This window comes from Arachis hypogaea, chromosome 19 (assembly GCF_003086295.3).
Source record: "Arachis hypogaea cultivar Tifrunner chromosome 19, arahy.Tifrunner.gnm2.J5K5, whole genome shotgun sequence".
Lineage (NCBI taxonomy): Eukaryota > Viridiplantae > Streptophyta > Magnoliopsida > Fabales > Fabaceae > Arachis > Arachis hypogaea.
Window position 1 is genome coordinate 156,060,219 of NC_092054.1, and position 18,112 is coordinate 156,078,330.

General features: G+C 36.3%; 3 protein-coding genes across 3 annotated transcripts; 1 reads left to right on the forward strand and 2 right to left on the reverse strand.

Moving 5' to 3' along the window:
* Positions 1-5,591: 5,591 nt before the first annotated feature.
* Positions 5,592-8,088, forward strand: LOC112780066 (receptor protein kinase-like protein ZAR1). Its single transcript, XM_025824409.3, is given in 4 exon segments — positions 5,592-5,815; positions 5,818-7,137; positions 7,251-7,826; positions 7,829-8,088. Coding segments are annotated over 4 exon segments (2,130 nt in total). The 5' UTR covers positions 5,592-5,658; the 3' UTR covers positions 7,906-8,088.
* Positions 8,089-9,168: 1,080 nt separating this feature from the next.
* On the reverse strand, positions 9,169-10,582 carry LOC112780069 (auxin-responsive protein IAA32-like). Its single transcript, XM_025824412.3, has 4 exons — positions 10,131-10,582; positions 9,771-9,983; positions 9,580-9,688; positions 9,169-9,480 (listed from the first exon to the last, which is right to left on the reverse strand). The coding sequence occupies exons 1-4, from the start codon at positions 10,438-10,440 to the stop codon at positions 9,399-9,401; spliced, it is 714 nt and encodes a 237-aa protein (XP_025680197.1). The 5' UTR covers positions 10,441-10,582; the 3' UTR covers positions 9,169-9,398.
* A 1,644-nt stretch (positions 10,583-12,226) lies between these two features.
* On the reverse strand, positions 12,227-17,144 carry LOC112780067 (uncharacterized). The gene is made up of 9 exons (XM_025824410.3): positions 16,259-17,144; positions 16,099-16,176; positions 14,683-15,489; positions 14,412-14,514; positions 14,121-14,221; positions 13,841-14,015; positions 13,271-13,441; positions 13,044-13,144; positions 12,227-12,760 (listed from the first exon to the last, which is right to left on the reverse strand). The coding sequence occupies exons 1-9, from the start codon at positions 16,541-16,543 to the stop codon at positions 12,704-12,706; spliced, it is 1,878 nt and encodes a 625-aa protein (XP_025680195.1). The 5' UTR covers positions 16,544-17,144; the 3' UTR covers positions 12,227-12,703.
* Positions 17,145-18,112: the final 968 nt, after the last annotated feature.

Genomic DNA, 18,112 nt, shown 5'->3' on the forward strand with positions numbered 1-18,112 from the left:
AGTAGTTAGATAGGGTTACTAGTCCTCCAGCTAGGATGATTAGCAAGCTAGGAAGTGGGTCTAAAATGAAGCCTAATATGTGGGTAAAACATAAGCTTTGTATCATTGTTCTGTGTTAATATCAAACCAAGTTGGTGCTTTATCAAACTAATTTCTGTTTTAGTAGATAATAGTATTTTGCATATTATTGAACTGTGCAGTCTACTACTGGCTTGAAAGTGGAGAATAAACTTCAATATTCAATTGCTTCCAAAGTTCCAGCAGCTTCTCTTCTGGGTTAGTTTCATTACACTATTACAGTAGGTGTGTGTTGCATAATTCAGTTTATTTGCATAACAAGATAAAGAACCCTTCAGGAGGTGCATACAGATATAGTGATGTTGATAAATCACTTTTGTAGATGGTATATAAAACTAGATAATACCTGTGTTCTCCAAGTTTAGAACGATGGTAGCCAAAGAACAGTGAATCCACACCAACAACAGGGGATCCTAATACCAACAAGTAAATGCATAATACATTAGTTCATAACTGTAAGAAACATTTTCATCGAATTCTGCCACAAACACTATCATTTCAGATAAGTGATTAAAAAAAAAAACCTGGTTGGAGAGCTTAAGAGCACGATTGTAAGCCAACAAAGCCATATCTTCAGCAGTCTGTTGACTGCAAAAACTGGGATGGAATCTACACAAAAAAAAAAAAAAAATACTTAACAAATTAGATAACAAAAGTGAAATAGAAAAGTAGGTTAGCGAGAGAAGAAGAATAATAGGGATGAAATGAAAAGAAGGGACCTTGGCAAGTAACTGAATCATGGAGATCCTGGAATAAGGAACCAGAGCTTCAAGGACGGTATTTGAAGCACCTGGAACTGATAGCAGCCAGCGAGAAGCTGAGAAGCTCCGCCAGCGAGGTAAAGGACGGTTTGGTACGGACAAGAATGAATGGCTTCAACTGCACCTCGCACTCGCACGCAAACTTCCGTCATTTCTCCAGCGGCATCGACCTTCAATTCATCGCAACTATCATCTGTCGTTTTTGTCATTTTATTCTCAAAACGACGACGTCCTCCGTTTGCATTGTGAGAGGTTGACTCTCTCGTCGGAAACCCATCCAGTTAATTTCATGTTGACTTGACCCTTCCAAATTTTTTTGGTGACTAAACAAGGAAAGAAACAAGGCAAAAACTATTCTAAATCCGAGCGGATGATTCGTTGGAGATCAACACTAGGCTCAGACCAAATAACATGATTAGAGTTACTCTTGGCACCATATTTAGCCATCCAATCCGCAGCTCTATTTGCTTCTCGGACACCATTCAACGTGAACAAGCCAGGACGAAATAAAAGCTCCTGAATCTTGTGAACCAAATCTGTTACTTCAGATGGATACCCACTTGTAAGCTCATGCATGATGGGCAGAATGTCAAGGCAATCTGTTTCACATATAATATCCTTCAAACGCAATCCCAAGCTAAAACCAGCCCCCTCCAAGCAGCAAATAATTCACATCTGATTATAGACCAAGGGGGAATGCTTCCAGAGCAGCCCGAGATCCAATCTCCCTTAGAATCTCTAATAATACACCCAAATCCCGCTAAATTTGAATCCATATACAAACTTGCATCACATTAACTTTAAAACTATTGGCCTACCGGTGGTTCCCAACACAGGCAATTTCGGAGAGCCTAAAGGCATTGCTTCGATTCCTGTAAACCTGTAAGTCCTTGGCGGTAATTCTGGCCAAGGCAACAACCTTATGGTCTGTCCAAGGGTTGTCAGTGTTGAATATGTCATTGCACCTATGTCTCCATACCACCAAAGCCCTGCACCAAAGGACGCCTCATTGTTAGCCAAGGCTTCCGAAACCACTCTTCAAGAGCAGTACCAGCCGTCGAGTCCAGGATACTAGGATCCAACATATACCAGATTGCCTTTGATCGTTCACAGTCTTTAAGGCAATGCTCCATAGTCTCCTGCGCCTTGTTACATCTCTTACACATATCTGAAGAAGCTAAATGCCGCTTGAATCGAAAGGTCTCAGTTGGTAGAGATCATGTAAGCTAAGCCACATAGTAAATTTGAACTTCTCTGGAATGTTTGTGTTCCACAACCAGTTCCAATTACTGTTGGCATTCCAATTTAATGTTTTCTTTAATAACCATCTGTAACCCTCCCTTGCACTATACTTTTTTGTTGCTGCAGGCCACCACTCCCACTGTGGCTCCAACTCAGTCAAACTAGGATATCTCAGACCACAAATAAACTGCTTAATCTCATGCGGAATAGGCGTGGTAAGACTATCAACCTCCAAGACACCCCTTTCCACAAGTCAGCCACCATGAAATCTGATTCAGAAATATGTACATAAGGAACAAGGTTGCAAAGCTTACCAAAAGGAGTCCACTCATCATACCAAACTGATTTGTGGACATCTCCAATATTCCAATGAAGCCCTTCCTTGAGATGCTCATAGGCACTAACAATGACCCTTCCAAATTTAAGGCCATACTAAAAAATTAAGATATGGCCAAAAAAAAAAAAAAAAGAGTGAATAACTCTTGACAATTACTTCGAAAGGATAATGAGGTCTCTAAGAAAAAAAAAAATACCCAATCTGATTTTTGATATTTTTTTGGTTGATTAGTTCTGTGCTAAAATAACATTAATTTTTTTTAACAGACCTCGTTGTCCTTTTAAAGTAATTGTCAAATCAGTTGAATTTTTTTTTAATTAAAGGCCTTATTGTCTTTCGAAATAATTATCAAGAATTATTTTGAGTTTTTTTCAAAAATTTTGTCAAAAGTGTTACAAGTATTAATATGTGACTGGTTGATCACATATAGTATTTTATATTAAAAATAATACAACATCTAAATTTTTTTATAAATTAAATTTAACTAATTAAATAATAAAATTTTAATAATATTAATTATAATTTATTTTTTATTATATTAGACCAATTTAATTAAATTTAATTAAAAAATTTAAATATATAATATTATTCTTATACTAATAAGGTATTAGAATTAATTTATTAGGTAAAAGTTAATGGTGATTAAAAGTGTGGTGGTTAAAGATGATTATTCTTTAGCTCGCAAATTGCTTTACGACGTGTGGCATATGGGTTTAGAGTTGGAAGTCTTTAATCCAAGCGCAAAAGAACTGAAGAAGACTAACACGAAGCTAAGTGTAGTAACTAGTTATTTTTTACCGCGTTGGCAATGTGGTCATTTTGATTCCTAAATCGATATTAGGCAATGTCACTTTTATTTGGATATGCATTGATATTGTCCGAACCAAGAACATAATAACATTTAAACTTAAATCACTGCGAATATAAAATTATAAATGCATAAACTTAAAGACAAGAGAAATTAAAAGTTGGCAGAATGGAATAAGCTTAGCCATCGACAAGTAAATGCCACCAATGACACTTATATATATATTAAAATTAATTATTGTATATTTATATATAAATATATATTATTTAATTTATTTTAATATATATTTTATATTAATAATTAATTTTAGTATATACCTAATGTTGAGAAAAAAAAATTAGAATACATAAATTGCTAAAATATGTAAATATTATTTGAAAATTGATTCAAGTATCTGAATATAATTTAAATTATTTGAATCTATACCGGCTCCACGGTGGGTACCAATTATTATTGTGTGAGTAACTCGATGTAATTCGGTTTTTGGGAGTTGACGTCGAACTGTTGCCTTCAACGCTGAGCTATAAGTTAGGAAGATCCAAACTCTTCGTCCAAAGAAGTATCACATTACGGAGAGTATGAACAAAGGGGGAGTGTACATGTAAAAGGTACTCCGATGCTTAAATTAGTATTGTGAATTCAATGTATATTTTGAAGATAATATATTATATCTTTATAGGCGAGGTAGAATTGGTCGGTTATGCTTCTGTTAATCATCTGAATTAAAGAGCAGTTATTACATTTTAGTAGGTGATGATGACTGGTCGAACATTTTATTCCAAGATGTAGTTTGTTGAGTCTGATTATAACGCATGATGCCGAGTTATAATGCATAATGCCGAGTTATAGTTTCATATTTGTAACAGCCGTATCACCTAATATGATGGTGGTATATATATAAGTGTACTTTTTAGCTTTTCATTTTTTTTTGTTTTTCACGATATTCTCCAATCCCACATATTAAAGACTAATTCGTTGCGATACTGAGTTCTATTAAGGATTTGTCGTTAGACAATGAACTTTTCGTTTTTTGTTTTTCCATTTTTTTTTATTTGGAGTGTAATGTGTGGTGTTAAGGCACTAATTCTTTGTTGTTTTGGGATATGGATAGATGACAGTTTACGACATACAGAAAAGGGCCTAGCCCACAGGAGTAGGGAGTAGGCACTTGTGTTTGATAAAGCATTTTCTTGTTAAGTGTGTTAACAACTATATTGATAATTTTAAATAAAATAATTTTTAATAAGTGTAAGCTATAACAATGTTGGCACAGCCTTGTTCGTCTAAAGGGGGGCCATCTTCAGATTTTACATGTAAATTATACATAATTTGTAGTTTGGTCCCCTAAAGTTTTAAAATTTGACCCCTCTATCGCATCCTTCCACCATATTGATGGATCTCTATTTCTGTGTATTTAAGCGATTTTAGTGTAGAACGCAGGCAATAATATTTGTTTATTGTTCTTGTTATGATGAGCTTGGGCTGTAAAGGGCAACGAGACGCTTGTTATGATTGACCATAGTGGCGGGCTCACGCTCCCATTCCCGTTACTTCTATTCTATCAATCCGTAATATACGAAGGAAAAATAAATATATATTTTTAAATAAATAATTATTTTATTTTTTCTAAATATATAATTGTGTAATAAATGTGTAAAAAGTAAAAAGCAGTTATTTAGTAAGTAACGGTTCTGATACGATGTAGGGAAATAAATAGTAGGGCAATTTACGCATGTAAATTGTTTGATCTCCAATATTACGCAAATACATTGTTTCAGTTTTTAATACGCAAATGCATTGTTTCTATATTTTATGTAAACCGCTACTGCCAGTAGCGGTTTACGTGTGAGTGTGTGTATAAACCGCTACTGGCAGTAGCGGTTTACGTGTAAGTGAGTGTGTGTAAACCGCTGCTGGCTGTGTGCGTGTGTAAATAGTATGTGTGTGTGATGTGGTCTCCATTCCATGCATTGTAACAAGTGCCAAGTCCCCTAAGCAGAAGACCACGGACATGTAAAAGCTCAAAACGTGAAGCATTTTTTCATACAAATTTCATAGATATATGGAGTAAGAATCCAATTGAATACAAAACTATAAAGATAGAAAGGTATCGCGTGAGTTGTCCGTGCTGGCACTCTACTGAGTAGTCACCAAACTTAGCAGCTCTCTCTCTCTCTCTCTCTCTGCACTCCCCAACCCAAAAAAGTCTTCTTTTTTTCCATTGCTTTCCCACTCTTCAACACAACACACTGCTTCTTTATTCTCTCTCCTCGGTTGTCGTCTTCCTCCTACCTTTTTCTTTTCTCTGTAACAAACACACAACACAGAATCAACCCCCCTCAACCAGCTGCTGCTGCTGCTGCTTCTTCTTCTTCCTTGCTTTTCTTGTGTAAGTTCTTGGATTTGCTCCAACGGTCACTAAGTTGGAGGACATGTCCCCTTTCCTTCTGCTTTTCTTTCTTCTTTGCTGCAACTCTCTTGCACCTCTTGTTAATTCCCTCAATGCCGAAGGCTATGTGCTCTTGACGCTTAAGCAGTCCCTTCAAGACCCACAAGGCTCCATGGTCACTTGGAATTCTTCCCATGACAACCTTGTTCATGGAATGGGATTACCTGCAAGGACCAAACTGTTGTCTCCATTAGCATCCCAAAAAGGAAACTTTATGGCTCTCTCCCTTCAGCTCTGGGATCTCTCTCCCAGCTCCGCCATCTCAACTTCAGGAACAACAAGCTCTTTGGAACCTTGCCTCCTCAGCTTTTTCAAGCTCGGGGGCTGCAAAGTTTGGTGCTTTATGGCAATTCCTTCTCTGGGTCTGTTCCCAGTGAGATTCAGAATCTCAGGTACCTTCAAACTCTTGACTTGTCACAAAATTCCTTCAATGGGTCATTGCCTGCTACAATTGTCCAATGCAAGAGGCTCAGAACCCTTGTTCTCAGTAGAAACAATTTCACTGGCACTTTGCCTGCTGGATTTGGTACTAGTTTCTCTTCTCTTGAGAAACTTGACCTCTCTTTCAATCAATTCAATGGTTCAATTCCTGCAGACATGGGTAATCTAACTAGCCTTGAAGGAACTGTTGATTTGTCTCATAATCATTTTAGTGGTTCAATACCAGCTAGCCTTGGTAACTTGCCTGAGAAGGTTTACATTGATCTTACTTACAACAATTTGAATGGTCCAATACCACAAAATGGTGCTTTAATGAATAGAGGACCAACTGCTTTTATTGGCAATCCTGGTCTGTGTGGCCCTCCTTTGAAGAATTCATGTGCCCCTGACACTCCAGGTGCTAGTTCACCTTCCTCATTCCCGTTCATGCCTCATAATGACTCATCTCAGGATAATGGTAATGGTTCTGGGAAGAGTGAGAAAAACAAAGGGTTAACTAAGGGTGCTGTGATTGGCATTGTTGTGGGTGATGTGATTGGAATTTGCCTTTTAGGTCTTCTGTTCTCTTATTGCTATTCAAGGGTTTGTGGTTTTGATCAGGATCAGGATGTTATTGGTGTTAGCAAGGGGAGGAAAGGAAGTAGTAAAGAGTGTTTCTGCTTCCGAAAGGACGAATCCGAGGCCTTGTCTGATCATGTTGAGCAGTATGATCTTGTTCCATTAGATAGCCAAGTGGCCTTTGATTTGGATGAACTTCTTAAGGCATCAGCTTTTGTTCTTGGGAAGAGTGGAATTGGAATTATGTACAAAGTGGTGCTTGAAGACGGGCTTGCATTGGCGGTGAGAAGATTGGGGGAGGGAGGTTCTCAAAGGTTCAAAGAGTTCCAAACCGAAGTAGAGGCAATAGGAAAGTTGAGACATCCAAACATTGTGACTCTCAGAGCTTATTACTGGTCTGTTGATGAGAAGCTTCTCATATATGATTATATACCAAATGGAAGCCTCGCTGCTGCAATTCATGGTAAGTTTCATTATGGACAAACCTTTTTATTATTTTCTTCAATACCAATTTGCAATTACTTATGGTTTGACACATTGTTCATTTGGCTGTTTGGTTGCATTTGATGACTTCAGGGAAGCCTGGACTAGTTACATTCAGACCGCTATCTTGGTCTTATCGATTGAAAATCATGAAAGGAACTGCAAAAGGATTGGTCTACCTGCATGAGTTTAGCCCCAAAAAGTATGTTCATGGAGACCTGAAGCCAAGTAACATCCTTCTTGGACATAACATGGAACCACACATATCTGATTTTGGACTCGGGCGCCTTGCAAATATTGCCGGAGGTTCCCCAACCATGCAATCCAGCCGAGTGGCTGCTGAGAAGCCGCAAGAGAGACAAAGGAGCTTGTCCATAGAACTTACACCTAATATCTTGGGGAATGGTTATCAGGCTCCAGAAACACTAAAAGTGGTGAAGCCATCACAGAAGTGGGATGTTTATTCATACGGTGTGATCTTGTTGGAGATTATCAGCGGAAGGTTACCGATTGTGCAAGTTGGTAACTCGGAAATGGACCTTGTTCAATGGATTCAGTTCTGCATTGAGGAGAAGAAACCACTCTCAGATGTGTTGGACCCATATTTAGCTGAGGAGGCAGATAAGGAAGAGGAGATAATTGCAGTGTTGAAGATTGCAATGGCTTGTGTCAAAGCAGCCCTGAAAAGAGACCTACAATGAGGCATGTGCTTGATGCTTTGGATAGATTATCTGTATCCTCTGATTGAGCTGTGAAATTGTGAATGCATTTCATTTCTTAAGTTTTTGCTTCTCTTTTTAATTTAACTCTCTGGTTTCGTTTAAGGTCTTCAATCTGCTAGGATTTTCAATGGTTTGGCTAGAAGTATGAAGAAGCCCTTGTGATTGAAGTACTAGCTAGTAAAGAAATAAGCAATTTGTTTGAGGAAAAATCATTGATCTCTCTAATATTTTTCTCATATGTTTGTTTATTTATTTATTGATCAATTTGTTTGAGAGAATATCTTCATCGTAAACCACCTAATTAAACTTTTATTAGACCAGTGACTAGGTCTGAGCCTGTGTTTTATTAGGTATGTCTCAACCTTTGTTGTCACCCAATATTTTGGTGAAAGATTAGTCTTAGCACGTGATTCGACGGAAAATTATAAACTAGGAATAATGTTTTGTATAACTGTAATTAATTATATAATTGCAACTGATTTGACGTATACATGATCTGTCACAAACTACAGTTTACATTGTGTCACTTCTTTTGTACCCAAGTTCTAAGTTCTATCTCAATTTACATTTGGCATAATGTTAAAAAAGAATATTTCGATGAAAGAGTAGCAAAAGATAAAGCAAATGAGTCCTTAATAAAGTCAAGCTACCTAGTACCTAATCCCTACACTCTGTTCAAAATTAGCTTAGCAAGTTAGCATGGCTCTCTAGGATATGATACTATTTTACAAGAGTTTTGTATTAATTATATTGAGACCATGCTATATAATGCAAATAATAAAACTTAGTGCATCATTCATAAATTTTACTCCATGATTTTACATTAGTTGTGACTTGTGATGTTGTTGGACTTGGGATACCAAACCATGTGGCGCAAATTTTGGGGAAACAAATTCCATCAATGTAGGAAAAAATCTTAGCTGTCATTTTGGATTTTACTACAAATTGGTGTTATTATTCTTCTGACTTTGATAGTGACAGCAATATCATTTAACATTTATCCTGTGTGTTTTTGGGTAGTTAATTTGTTGTGAATTCAACGCTCAAAATAAAATTGTGTTTTGATTTATGGTTTAATTGAATTGATTATCTTAGTGAAGAGAAAATGTAAGGAAATGATCAAATAAATATGTGACTGTCATAGTCAACAATTTGTCCCGAGAATCATTGCTGGTTGCTAGGCATTGATTTGTTATAAGTTATAACACTGTGGACACCAGGGTCCATAAAGTGAACTAATTGAAATTTAGAAAACGAAAGGTGTTATATGTAATAGTCCACATGAATGCTAATAATCAATCACCTTGAGAATTTTCCATCAAGTACTTGCTTTACTCTCTATTCTCTAACATTCCATGTGCTTCTAGTGAAGCTGATTCCATCACATTCTATGTGGACAGACACCAAATAAACATAAAGTTATCAAGGAACTAAAAAAAGAAAAGAAAAAGAAAAGGTCATCAAGATAGTTTTGGTTTCTTTCTACTGAAGAAACCCAACATGAGGAATGACACAAAATTTAGATGTATCCAGATGAACAGGAAGCAAGGCCTGCATTCCTTTTTGCAATCCTTAATCTCTTCACACATTCTACAAACTCTCTGTAAAGAAAAGGTAGTGAAAACCAAAGTTAGAATTTCCATTAGTATATATGCCATGCACTTTGGAATTTTAGTGTATCTGATGAAGAGAGAACCTACTTCCATGGCACATCACCTACACTCCTCCAATTATCTTCTCTGTCTTTGTAGAATAATGAGTACTCTGAATCAGGTTGGAACAATCTTAGACCTGAGAGGCTTTGGCTTCCTGAGTTGTACAACAAGGTAATTAATGTAAACATAAAAAACTAAACAAATCATGCAAGTGCTGCATTATTGAATGTGCCTACCAAACATGTCTTCTAATTGGATAGCTAGACTTGAGTATCCTCCATGATCAAGTATGCAAATTTTCCTACCAATTGTAACCCTATCCATATTCACCTTCACATAGGCCCATCTCTCATTGCTCTGGACCCCCTCTATCTCTTCATCAAAGTTCTTGCTTGAGTTCTTCAGGTTGAGATTAGAGTGAGGCCAATCCATAATATCATCATCATACACTAAATCCAAACATAACTTCATTATATCAGCATATGGAAGCATCTCTCACTATAAACCTTTATTAGTTGGTCAAGTTAATGATGATGAATATGAGAAAAAGAAGGGGAAAGAATTTAAAAAAATATAAGGGGATGAAAAAAACATACAGTTGGCAGAAGAATGAGAAGCCTCATGTTGAACAGTTTTGAGGCTAAGACCAAGATCAATGATGTCATCACTCTGTTTGTCTTGGTAGAAAACTGAGTGAAAAGTTGAGGAGTTCAAAAGAAAGCTTGATGTGTTTGAATCCATAGTGATGATATCTGCTTCACTTAAAATAGCTAAACAGTAAATGTAGGTGTTGCTGACCAAGGTAGAACTTAACCTATTTATAGTAAAATATCTGAGTGATGAAACTAAGTAACTATCTAAATGACATGTCCAAGAGCACATGGAAGACAAGGAAAGTTTCTCCATTATCAATCATTAAATGCACAAAGCTTATCTTCTGTTACCGCCAACATGGAACACTAAGGTAAAAACAAAACAGCACAAGAACAAGGCATGGCCAAATTGATCCTAACAGTAAGTTTCTCCGGATTCTGCTTCCTCACATTGCTACACTTGCTGAGAGCCTCAGGCTCTTCATGTCAATATGTATTCCATCTTCAAAATATCCCAACAAAAGAAGTGTAAGCTTTTTGTAATAAAAGTAGACTTGATTATTGGTAAATGATTATAAATCCTGGTGCTAATCACCTCGGTATAAGCACCATGACAGTACAAATATCAACATTGCACCTTAAAATACATAGTGAAAATAGGTATATTCTTAAAGCTCACATTTGAATATTTGTTTTCAGTTATGGCAGGGCTGCCACTTTTCAAGGGAACAACTATGTGGTTGAAATACCGACATCCCACACCGCCCTGTTTTTGGCTGCATTCCACTTTTCTTACTTTTTAGATACACAATTGCAATGGAAGAATGTAGAGTTATTAATGATACTTAATTACAAATTTATAGTAGATTAAGTTGAATTAGGACAACACCAATGATAGTAAAGCAATGAACTTGTTGTACATGATGATAGATTTGAGAAATAATATAGTTAGTTCAGGCTCATTCCCTGATGGCAATGCCGAAGGAGAGTTCCTGCTGGCCTCTACCGGCCAGGATCTTGATAGCTACGCCGGAGGGGTCTCGGCAGGATACCATATATTCATGAACTCGTTATATGACAGACTGTTACTAATCTTGAACTTCAAAATTCTAGGTACAACCTATGATTGATTTAGATTATTGTTGAAGATGTCAGGATCAAGAACAGTGGTCAGTGTACACAAATGTGGCTGATGAATAGGATAATTGAGAGGTGTTGATTACGGATTGTATTTGCTTTTTCATTCTATTGCTATTGACTTTTGCTCCTAATGACGACAATGTGTCTACTACTTCAGCTTTCAAGAAACATGCTGCTAGTTCCTACCCTATGAACCTCTTTGGCAAAGGGTGTCTTAAGAATTATAGAACAAACTATGCACTACTACCTAATAGTTGGTGGTATCAATCACCGTTCATTCATAACCCAACATTTAGGCACTTTTCTGTTTCCTCCTTCATGCACGTCTAACGATTCCTCTAACGAGATGACAACTCAATCTGGATTTATAGATGTAACCATGTAAGTTTCTTCTATTATAACACTGATTTTGATGGTGCTTACGAGTTATGCTGTTAAAAGCCACATCTAGAGTTATGTTTTGTATATCTAAATGTTATGATTTAAGTCTATATCTTCGGTAAAAAAATTTAACAATAAGTTTAATATGTTAATATGTTTTTTGGCTAAAAAAAAACTGTGGATGTAGTTACAATATACTCTTTCTTCTTGATGGTTGATATGTCTACGAGCATCATTTATTTGTTGAAAAAATATTCAGTTTGGTCCCTGAAGTTACACGAGCTTCAATTTAGTCTTTAAAGTTTCAATTGTCTCAATTTAGTCCCTGAATTTTTCAAATTTTAATCACGTTAGTCCCTACAATGGTTTCCGTCACAGAGTCAATTGAAAAGTTTGGGGACTAAATTGAGACAATTAAAACTTCAAGGACTAAATTGAGATTCAAGTGTAACTTCAGGGACCAAATTGAGTATTATCTCTTTATTATTTGTTATCAACCAATCAACAGTAATTATATAATTAGAGGCAGGCACTAGTTTACTCATTTTTTATCTCTCTGTTAAAAACAAAATAATAAGTGAACAAATAAAACATTTTCTTTTTTTATTATTCGAAAAAGGAAAGAATTACATCGATAAGTGAGTCTTATCAAAACCTGACCAGTTGGCTTGGTCCAAATTCATTGAAGAAACTTGAGCAGGGCATGGTATTTACACAACTCTTACAGCACTTCAGATATCAGGGACTATGCCGCAAGCAAATAATATGTTCTTACAGATTCCTCTTAAAAGTATATAATTCCTATCACTCTATCCTTGGAAAACTTCAATGCACAAAAGGATCTATAAACTTAAACTCTCAACTTTCTTGTATAGACTATGTACGGTAACATATACATAGTGATGTTGCGAGTAACATCCACACCCACATGTGTAAGCATAAGCTCCAAATGGATGTGCAAAAGGCACATGAGAAAAGATATACTATGCCTCTTTGGGATTTAGTAATCAAGCATGGTCAAAGAACAATGCATTTGATGAAATTGATGGTGTAAATCACTTGTCGTGACTACTCAGAAATTCAATTATGCATGGATAAACCTGCTCCACTGCCTGCGTTCAAAATATAAATAGAATAAACATCACAAAAATTTTAGCAGCAGAAAACATGAAAGAGAATATGAATACACACACACAAAACAAGGGTGACTCTAGATTTCAACCTCCTAACATTGTATGGTTTGTGGTAATGCACTTCTACTGCCAGGAACCAGGTTAGGCAAATAAATTGCGCTTTGACTATGTTATTGTCTTTTTTTGAAAAAAAAAAAAAAAAACAATTCTCTAGTATCTAAAATATAATTAACAATGACAACCAAACGGGGTAGGTTCATACCATTCTTCCTCCAACCAAGTCATAATGAGCATAATGTGGACCTTCAGGCTCGCCAAAAAGTTTATAGGTAACCAGGTGATCAGGAATCAGCTTAACAGTTTCTAACAATTGAAAAAAAAAAAGTTAAAAAAAAAAAAAAAACAAAACAAAACAAACAAATAAAAGAAGTACCTTCACTTGTTTAAACTTGGGGCAAATAAATAGGCATTTATAAATATAATGTTTACCTTTCACAGCTTCAGGTGGACAAATCATATCTCGGTCTCCAGCAATAGCTAAGATAGGGACATTGTTTTTGTGTATATGATCCTTGTAGAAAAAGGTCCCATTCCTGTTACATAACCCACGCTCTCTAAATGCTGTTGTGAGTTGCAAGATAAGTTTTGCTGGTATAGTACCTACCAGTTGCAATTATATCATACAACAGTCAGTTACATTGGTCTATTGACAAGTCACTAATAATTTCCTATTTTCCTTAACTCAAGAATACACCCTTTTTGTATACAACATGTACCAAACCTATTCCAGACCAATAAAGTTCTGATCTATATATCCAACTTGCATATAGGAGCAAAAGCAGCTACATCCACAAAGAACATATAGCAGTTCATGGCATTACAAGCCAAATATGAAACCACATGGAGCGCTAGCCCATTTTACCTTGCAGTAAAATTCAACCTAATTGTGGAAAATATAGCAACAAGGGTTGAACTTTAAAATCAGAGCCTTTAATACCATCTCAATAACCGACCCTCCTAACAAATTAGGCTATTTGGTGGACGAGTAGAAGCACTTACAGAAGTTATTTAAGACCAGCCTTTTTAACAAATCTGCATCCATCATGTCCTCAGCAGAAATCAAAGTATTTAACCACGACAACACATATGGTGGACGAGATGAAAGAGGATAAGCTGCAGCCAACATTGCTCCCAAGGGAACAACAGGGACATTCAGAGCCTGTGCAGGGTCTGCCTGTTTGATAAGTGACCAAATTCAGTACTATATCAGTAATTATGCAAAGTTAACCAGTACATCTATGTACAGAGATAAACAGAAACACCAAAACCATCCACTTACAAGGGGTAAGAGCAACTTTAGAGTTGATTTGGATGACGTGTAGTCTAAAGATGATGCTAGTGTAACCACTGCAGCTAATCTGGATTCTTTTTCTTCACAAGCTAGAATGAAATGATAAAACATGCTAATAACCAATTTGATATCTAATCAGAAACTGAATGAAGGTATTCCCAATCAACCCAGCATTGGGATACAGATAACTTGACAGCCATACATAAACAAAGAATATGTTAACAAAGAAAAGGTAAAAGTTAGTGCTCAATTCGTACTACCAAAGACCAGACAACTTACCAAACCGTGACAGCATCGAGTACAGCAAGATACCACCCATGGAGTGTCCAATTGCAAGCAATTTACCATCTTTTGGCTTGCTTTCATTCATTATGTATTCTATCTGTATTGGTTTAAAAAAAATCACATAAGGATGTACAGCCAGAGAAAGTTCCTCGCAAATACTAGGCAGAAGAAAGTGATTGCAAAGATATAATTGTTAATAATTGTCAACACAATAAACATGAGCGATCAATATACAGCTTTCAAGCATGATAAGAAGTCACCTCACCGCAGCAGGAACATCTTCTTCCAAGTAATGATCGAAGTCCCAATCATACTTCACCATCAAGTCAAGTTGCCTTTGAAAATCTTCTATGGTAGAAGTAAAGCGTGCTTGTAGATCAAATAACGGCGGAGAAACAGAGAGCTGGCTTTCCTCAATAATTTTTACTAGCTTTTGACTCAGATCAGTTATTTGATTAGTAATACCAGAGTTTTGCCCTGTTTCCAACAAAGCTGAAAGCTTTCCTCTTATCTCATTGAATCGTTCATATAATGGAGAATCAACCAAAAGTTTTGATATTTGATCAAGTAATTTGGTAGACATTATCTTAGATTGGTTATCACTAAGAAACCCAGATACTCTTTCAGACAAACGCATAAAAGTCTCTGTCAACCTTGCAACCAATTTTGATTCATCCCAAACAGTAGCTAACCTAGTAAGTTCTTCACTGACTGCACCATTGCCAGTTTCTACTTCCAGGGAGGAAGAAGTGACAGATTCAGATATTGCTTCTGAATTGTTATTCAATTCTTTTTCTGAAGCCACAGCACCATTTAACTTCGATGCACTCTTCGAAGCAGATTCCATCTTGTCAGATATTGCATCTAAAATGTTATTCAACTCTTTTTCTGAGGCCACAACTCCATTCGAGTTAGATGCACTTTCTGAAGTAGCTTCCATCCTGTCAGATATTGCTTGGGAAGACTTTTGAATATCTTTGGAATTTGAACCATTGACACTCAAACCAGCTCCTCGTAATTCAAGGATCCAGGTTTCAAAACCCTGACCAGACATGTAGCGTGCAAATGATGACTGCAGTATATATCATGTGTTAATGGGGGGAGTCCAACATAGTACATGCATACATAAACCAGAAAGAATACATATATATAGCAAAGAAAATTCAAGTGACAACCTATCGTTAGGCAGACAGCAACATTGATTACTCAAAACTCAAAAGTATGTTAATTTAATAACTGAAACATAGTAATATGAAGGGGAAAATGCAACTTCAACCAGAGAAATATGGAAGATGCATCCAGAATTTTGCTACCAAACTTCCTGTTCCTACAAACATAAACATTGTTATGATGCTGTAGGATCTCATTCTAATGCTTAGGGTCATATTCATAACATGAAATCAGAGATGTGATTGATTTGATCCACCACACGCGTCACTCTTGCTTATGTCAATCATCCAATCAACAAATTACGGACATCAAAAATCAATCAAGGTTCCAAAATTCTAATTCTAACTAACCTCCACAATTTAGCACTTGGCAAGTTTACCAGCACAAGAAGATCACACAACAATGACTACAAGCATAGTAGTAATGCATACACATAAAACTAGAAAATTTAGGATTAAATTATAATATAAGAAAAATATATATAAATAAACAAATGATAAGAGGAAAGTACCCCAGGAGAAAGGTCATATCCAATGGCGTTAGTGCCAACTCCAGACAACAGTAACAGAGGGTGATTCCTTCGAGGTGCCTGCATCAAAATTCAATTTCATTTCCCAGGAAATGAAATCATTATATTCATAGCTCAATTTAAGAGGCATCGAGTAACGTACCTGAGGAGAAGGGTGGTACCGCCACAGCGCCAGCCTCCAATCGGAATTGGACACGGACACATAGTGAAGCTCGTCGGCGGTGCAAATGGAAGGCTTCTCAGGAAGCTTCACGGCGGCAGGAGAAGATGATTCACCGGCGCCGCCGTTGGTAAAAGCCCTGAGGCGGAAGGACGGCCTGTGCGGCGAAGATATGAGGCGGCAGAAGACGATGGAGCGTGGGACGGAACGAAAAGTGGAAGAGGCTTTGCAGAAAGCATAGAGTATATCGGATTGGATGGTTGCCATTTCCGAAAAGAACAAAGAAAGAAGAGCGTCGTTGCTTCTGGATTTGATTCGTTACTTCCTTCTGGTGTTTCTTGTTTTTTGTTTTTTGTTTTGTTGGTGTGATTTTCAAATATCGATTGCGACGGTCAAATTTTGCAAATTATGTAGCGGCGGATGGAGGTATGCGCACACTTAACACTTTTCTTTGGATTATCCCACGAGTTTCAGGCGGTTTTCGTATTCAACATTTCTGTTGCGAAAGCTTGACACACTAGCATCATTGTTATCCATTTCCACTAGGACCCATAACGCGACCAAGTTACGAGTTTTACGGAACAAATCCAATTACTTAAGGACATTTTAACCAATAAAAAAATGCCAAACCAATTATTGTTGTAATAAGTTGTTATTTATCAGTTACCATAGATTCATATATTTAACTCAAGTATTACTTAAATGCTTAAATTTGATTCATGATTGATCAAAATTCGTTAACTTGATAGTCGATATCCTCTCATGATTTCGATGTGATGATATTTATAATTATTTAAAATAATATTAAAATCTTATTTAAATATGAAAAATGAGTAATAAAAGTGATGGATAAAAATCATTTCTCAATAAACTATAAGCCTTGTGAGGTTACCTTGTATAGTGGATTGAGTAGTCCTACCTGTCACAGCCTAGCAGATAACCATTACGGCATTACCAATCCATGCAGGATAGGACTAAATTTAATATAAATTAATAATAATAATATGCTCGAAATTTGGAATGAAATTAAGTAATTAACGGTTTCTTTAGCTGAAGCCTTGAAGGTAGTGTTTGGTAGAGAGATAGAGATTGAAAGAATAAGATTGAGAGACAGAGACTAAGAGATAGAGACCGAAATAAATTTTAGTATTCTGTTTGGTGCAAAGTAAGAAACAGAAATTGAAATAAGAATAAAATTCTAATTTAATTTACACAAAGGATAAAATTGGAATTAATTAATTGAAATGGGGGTATTTTAGGTATAAAATATTATTAAAATTTCAGTCTCCGTCTCTAAAAATTTTAGTCCTTTATGTTCCTATTTTTTGGAGGTACTGAAATACTGAAATTTTAACAACAAAGACAAAAATTTTAATATAATCCTTGAACCAACAAACATAATATTGTGTCTCAATTTCTCAGTCTCTGTCTCAGTATGTCAAAACAAACGGTACCGAAGAGTCCGCAAAATACTCCTATATTCATATTAAGAAAGCAACATTGCTCCTGAATCCTGATCTATCATCTTTCCTATGGTCATTGAATGAATCCATAATTCCATACTAACCTTTTATTTTTTGCCTTTAACTTTTTCTTCGTTGTTCATTCTTTTTTAATTCAACTTAGGACTTTTTATTGGATCGAATGCCGAGTTCTATTGCATTTTCATTGAACTTTACAATGAGGCCTTACTGTTTACAAAATGGGCCATGGTTATTTTGTAGGCTTAAAAGCCCATTGAGTCACCATCTGCGAAGGAATCAAGGCTGAAAAACCAAAATCAAAACTGAAAGCTTTCGCACTCGTCTCTCTCCGTGTGTGAAGGCATGCAATGCA

Bases quoted from the DNA above. Each gene is read 5' to 3' on its own strand.
- LOC112780067 (XM_025824410.3), bottom strand. From the start codon at position 16,543: ATGGCAACCATCCAATCCGATATACTCTATGCTTTCTGCAAAGCCTCT. The intron at 16,177-16,258 runs GTACGTTACTCG...ATTTTGATGCAG, and splicing joins GGTACCACCCTTCTCCTCAG to GCACCTCGAAGGAATCACCC. The intron at 13,442-13,840 runs GTAAGTGCTTCT...TGCAACTGGTAG, and splicing joins GCTGGTCTTAAATAACTTCT to GTACTATACCAGCAAAACTT.
- LOC112780069 (XM_025824412.3), bottom strand. From the start codon at position 10,440: ATGGAGAAACTTTCCTTGTCTTCCATGTGCTCTTGGACATGTCATTTA. The intron at 9,984-10,130 runs GTATGTTTTTTT...GTTTGGATTTAG, and splicing joins TTCTCATTCTTCTGCCAACT to TGTATGATGATGATATTATG. The intron at 9,481-9,579 runs GTAGGTTCTCTC...TTTTCTTTACAG, and splicing joins GTAGGTGATGTGCCATGGAA to AGAGTTTGTAGAATGTGTGA.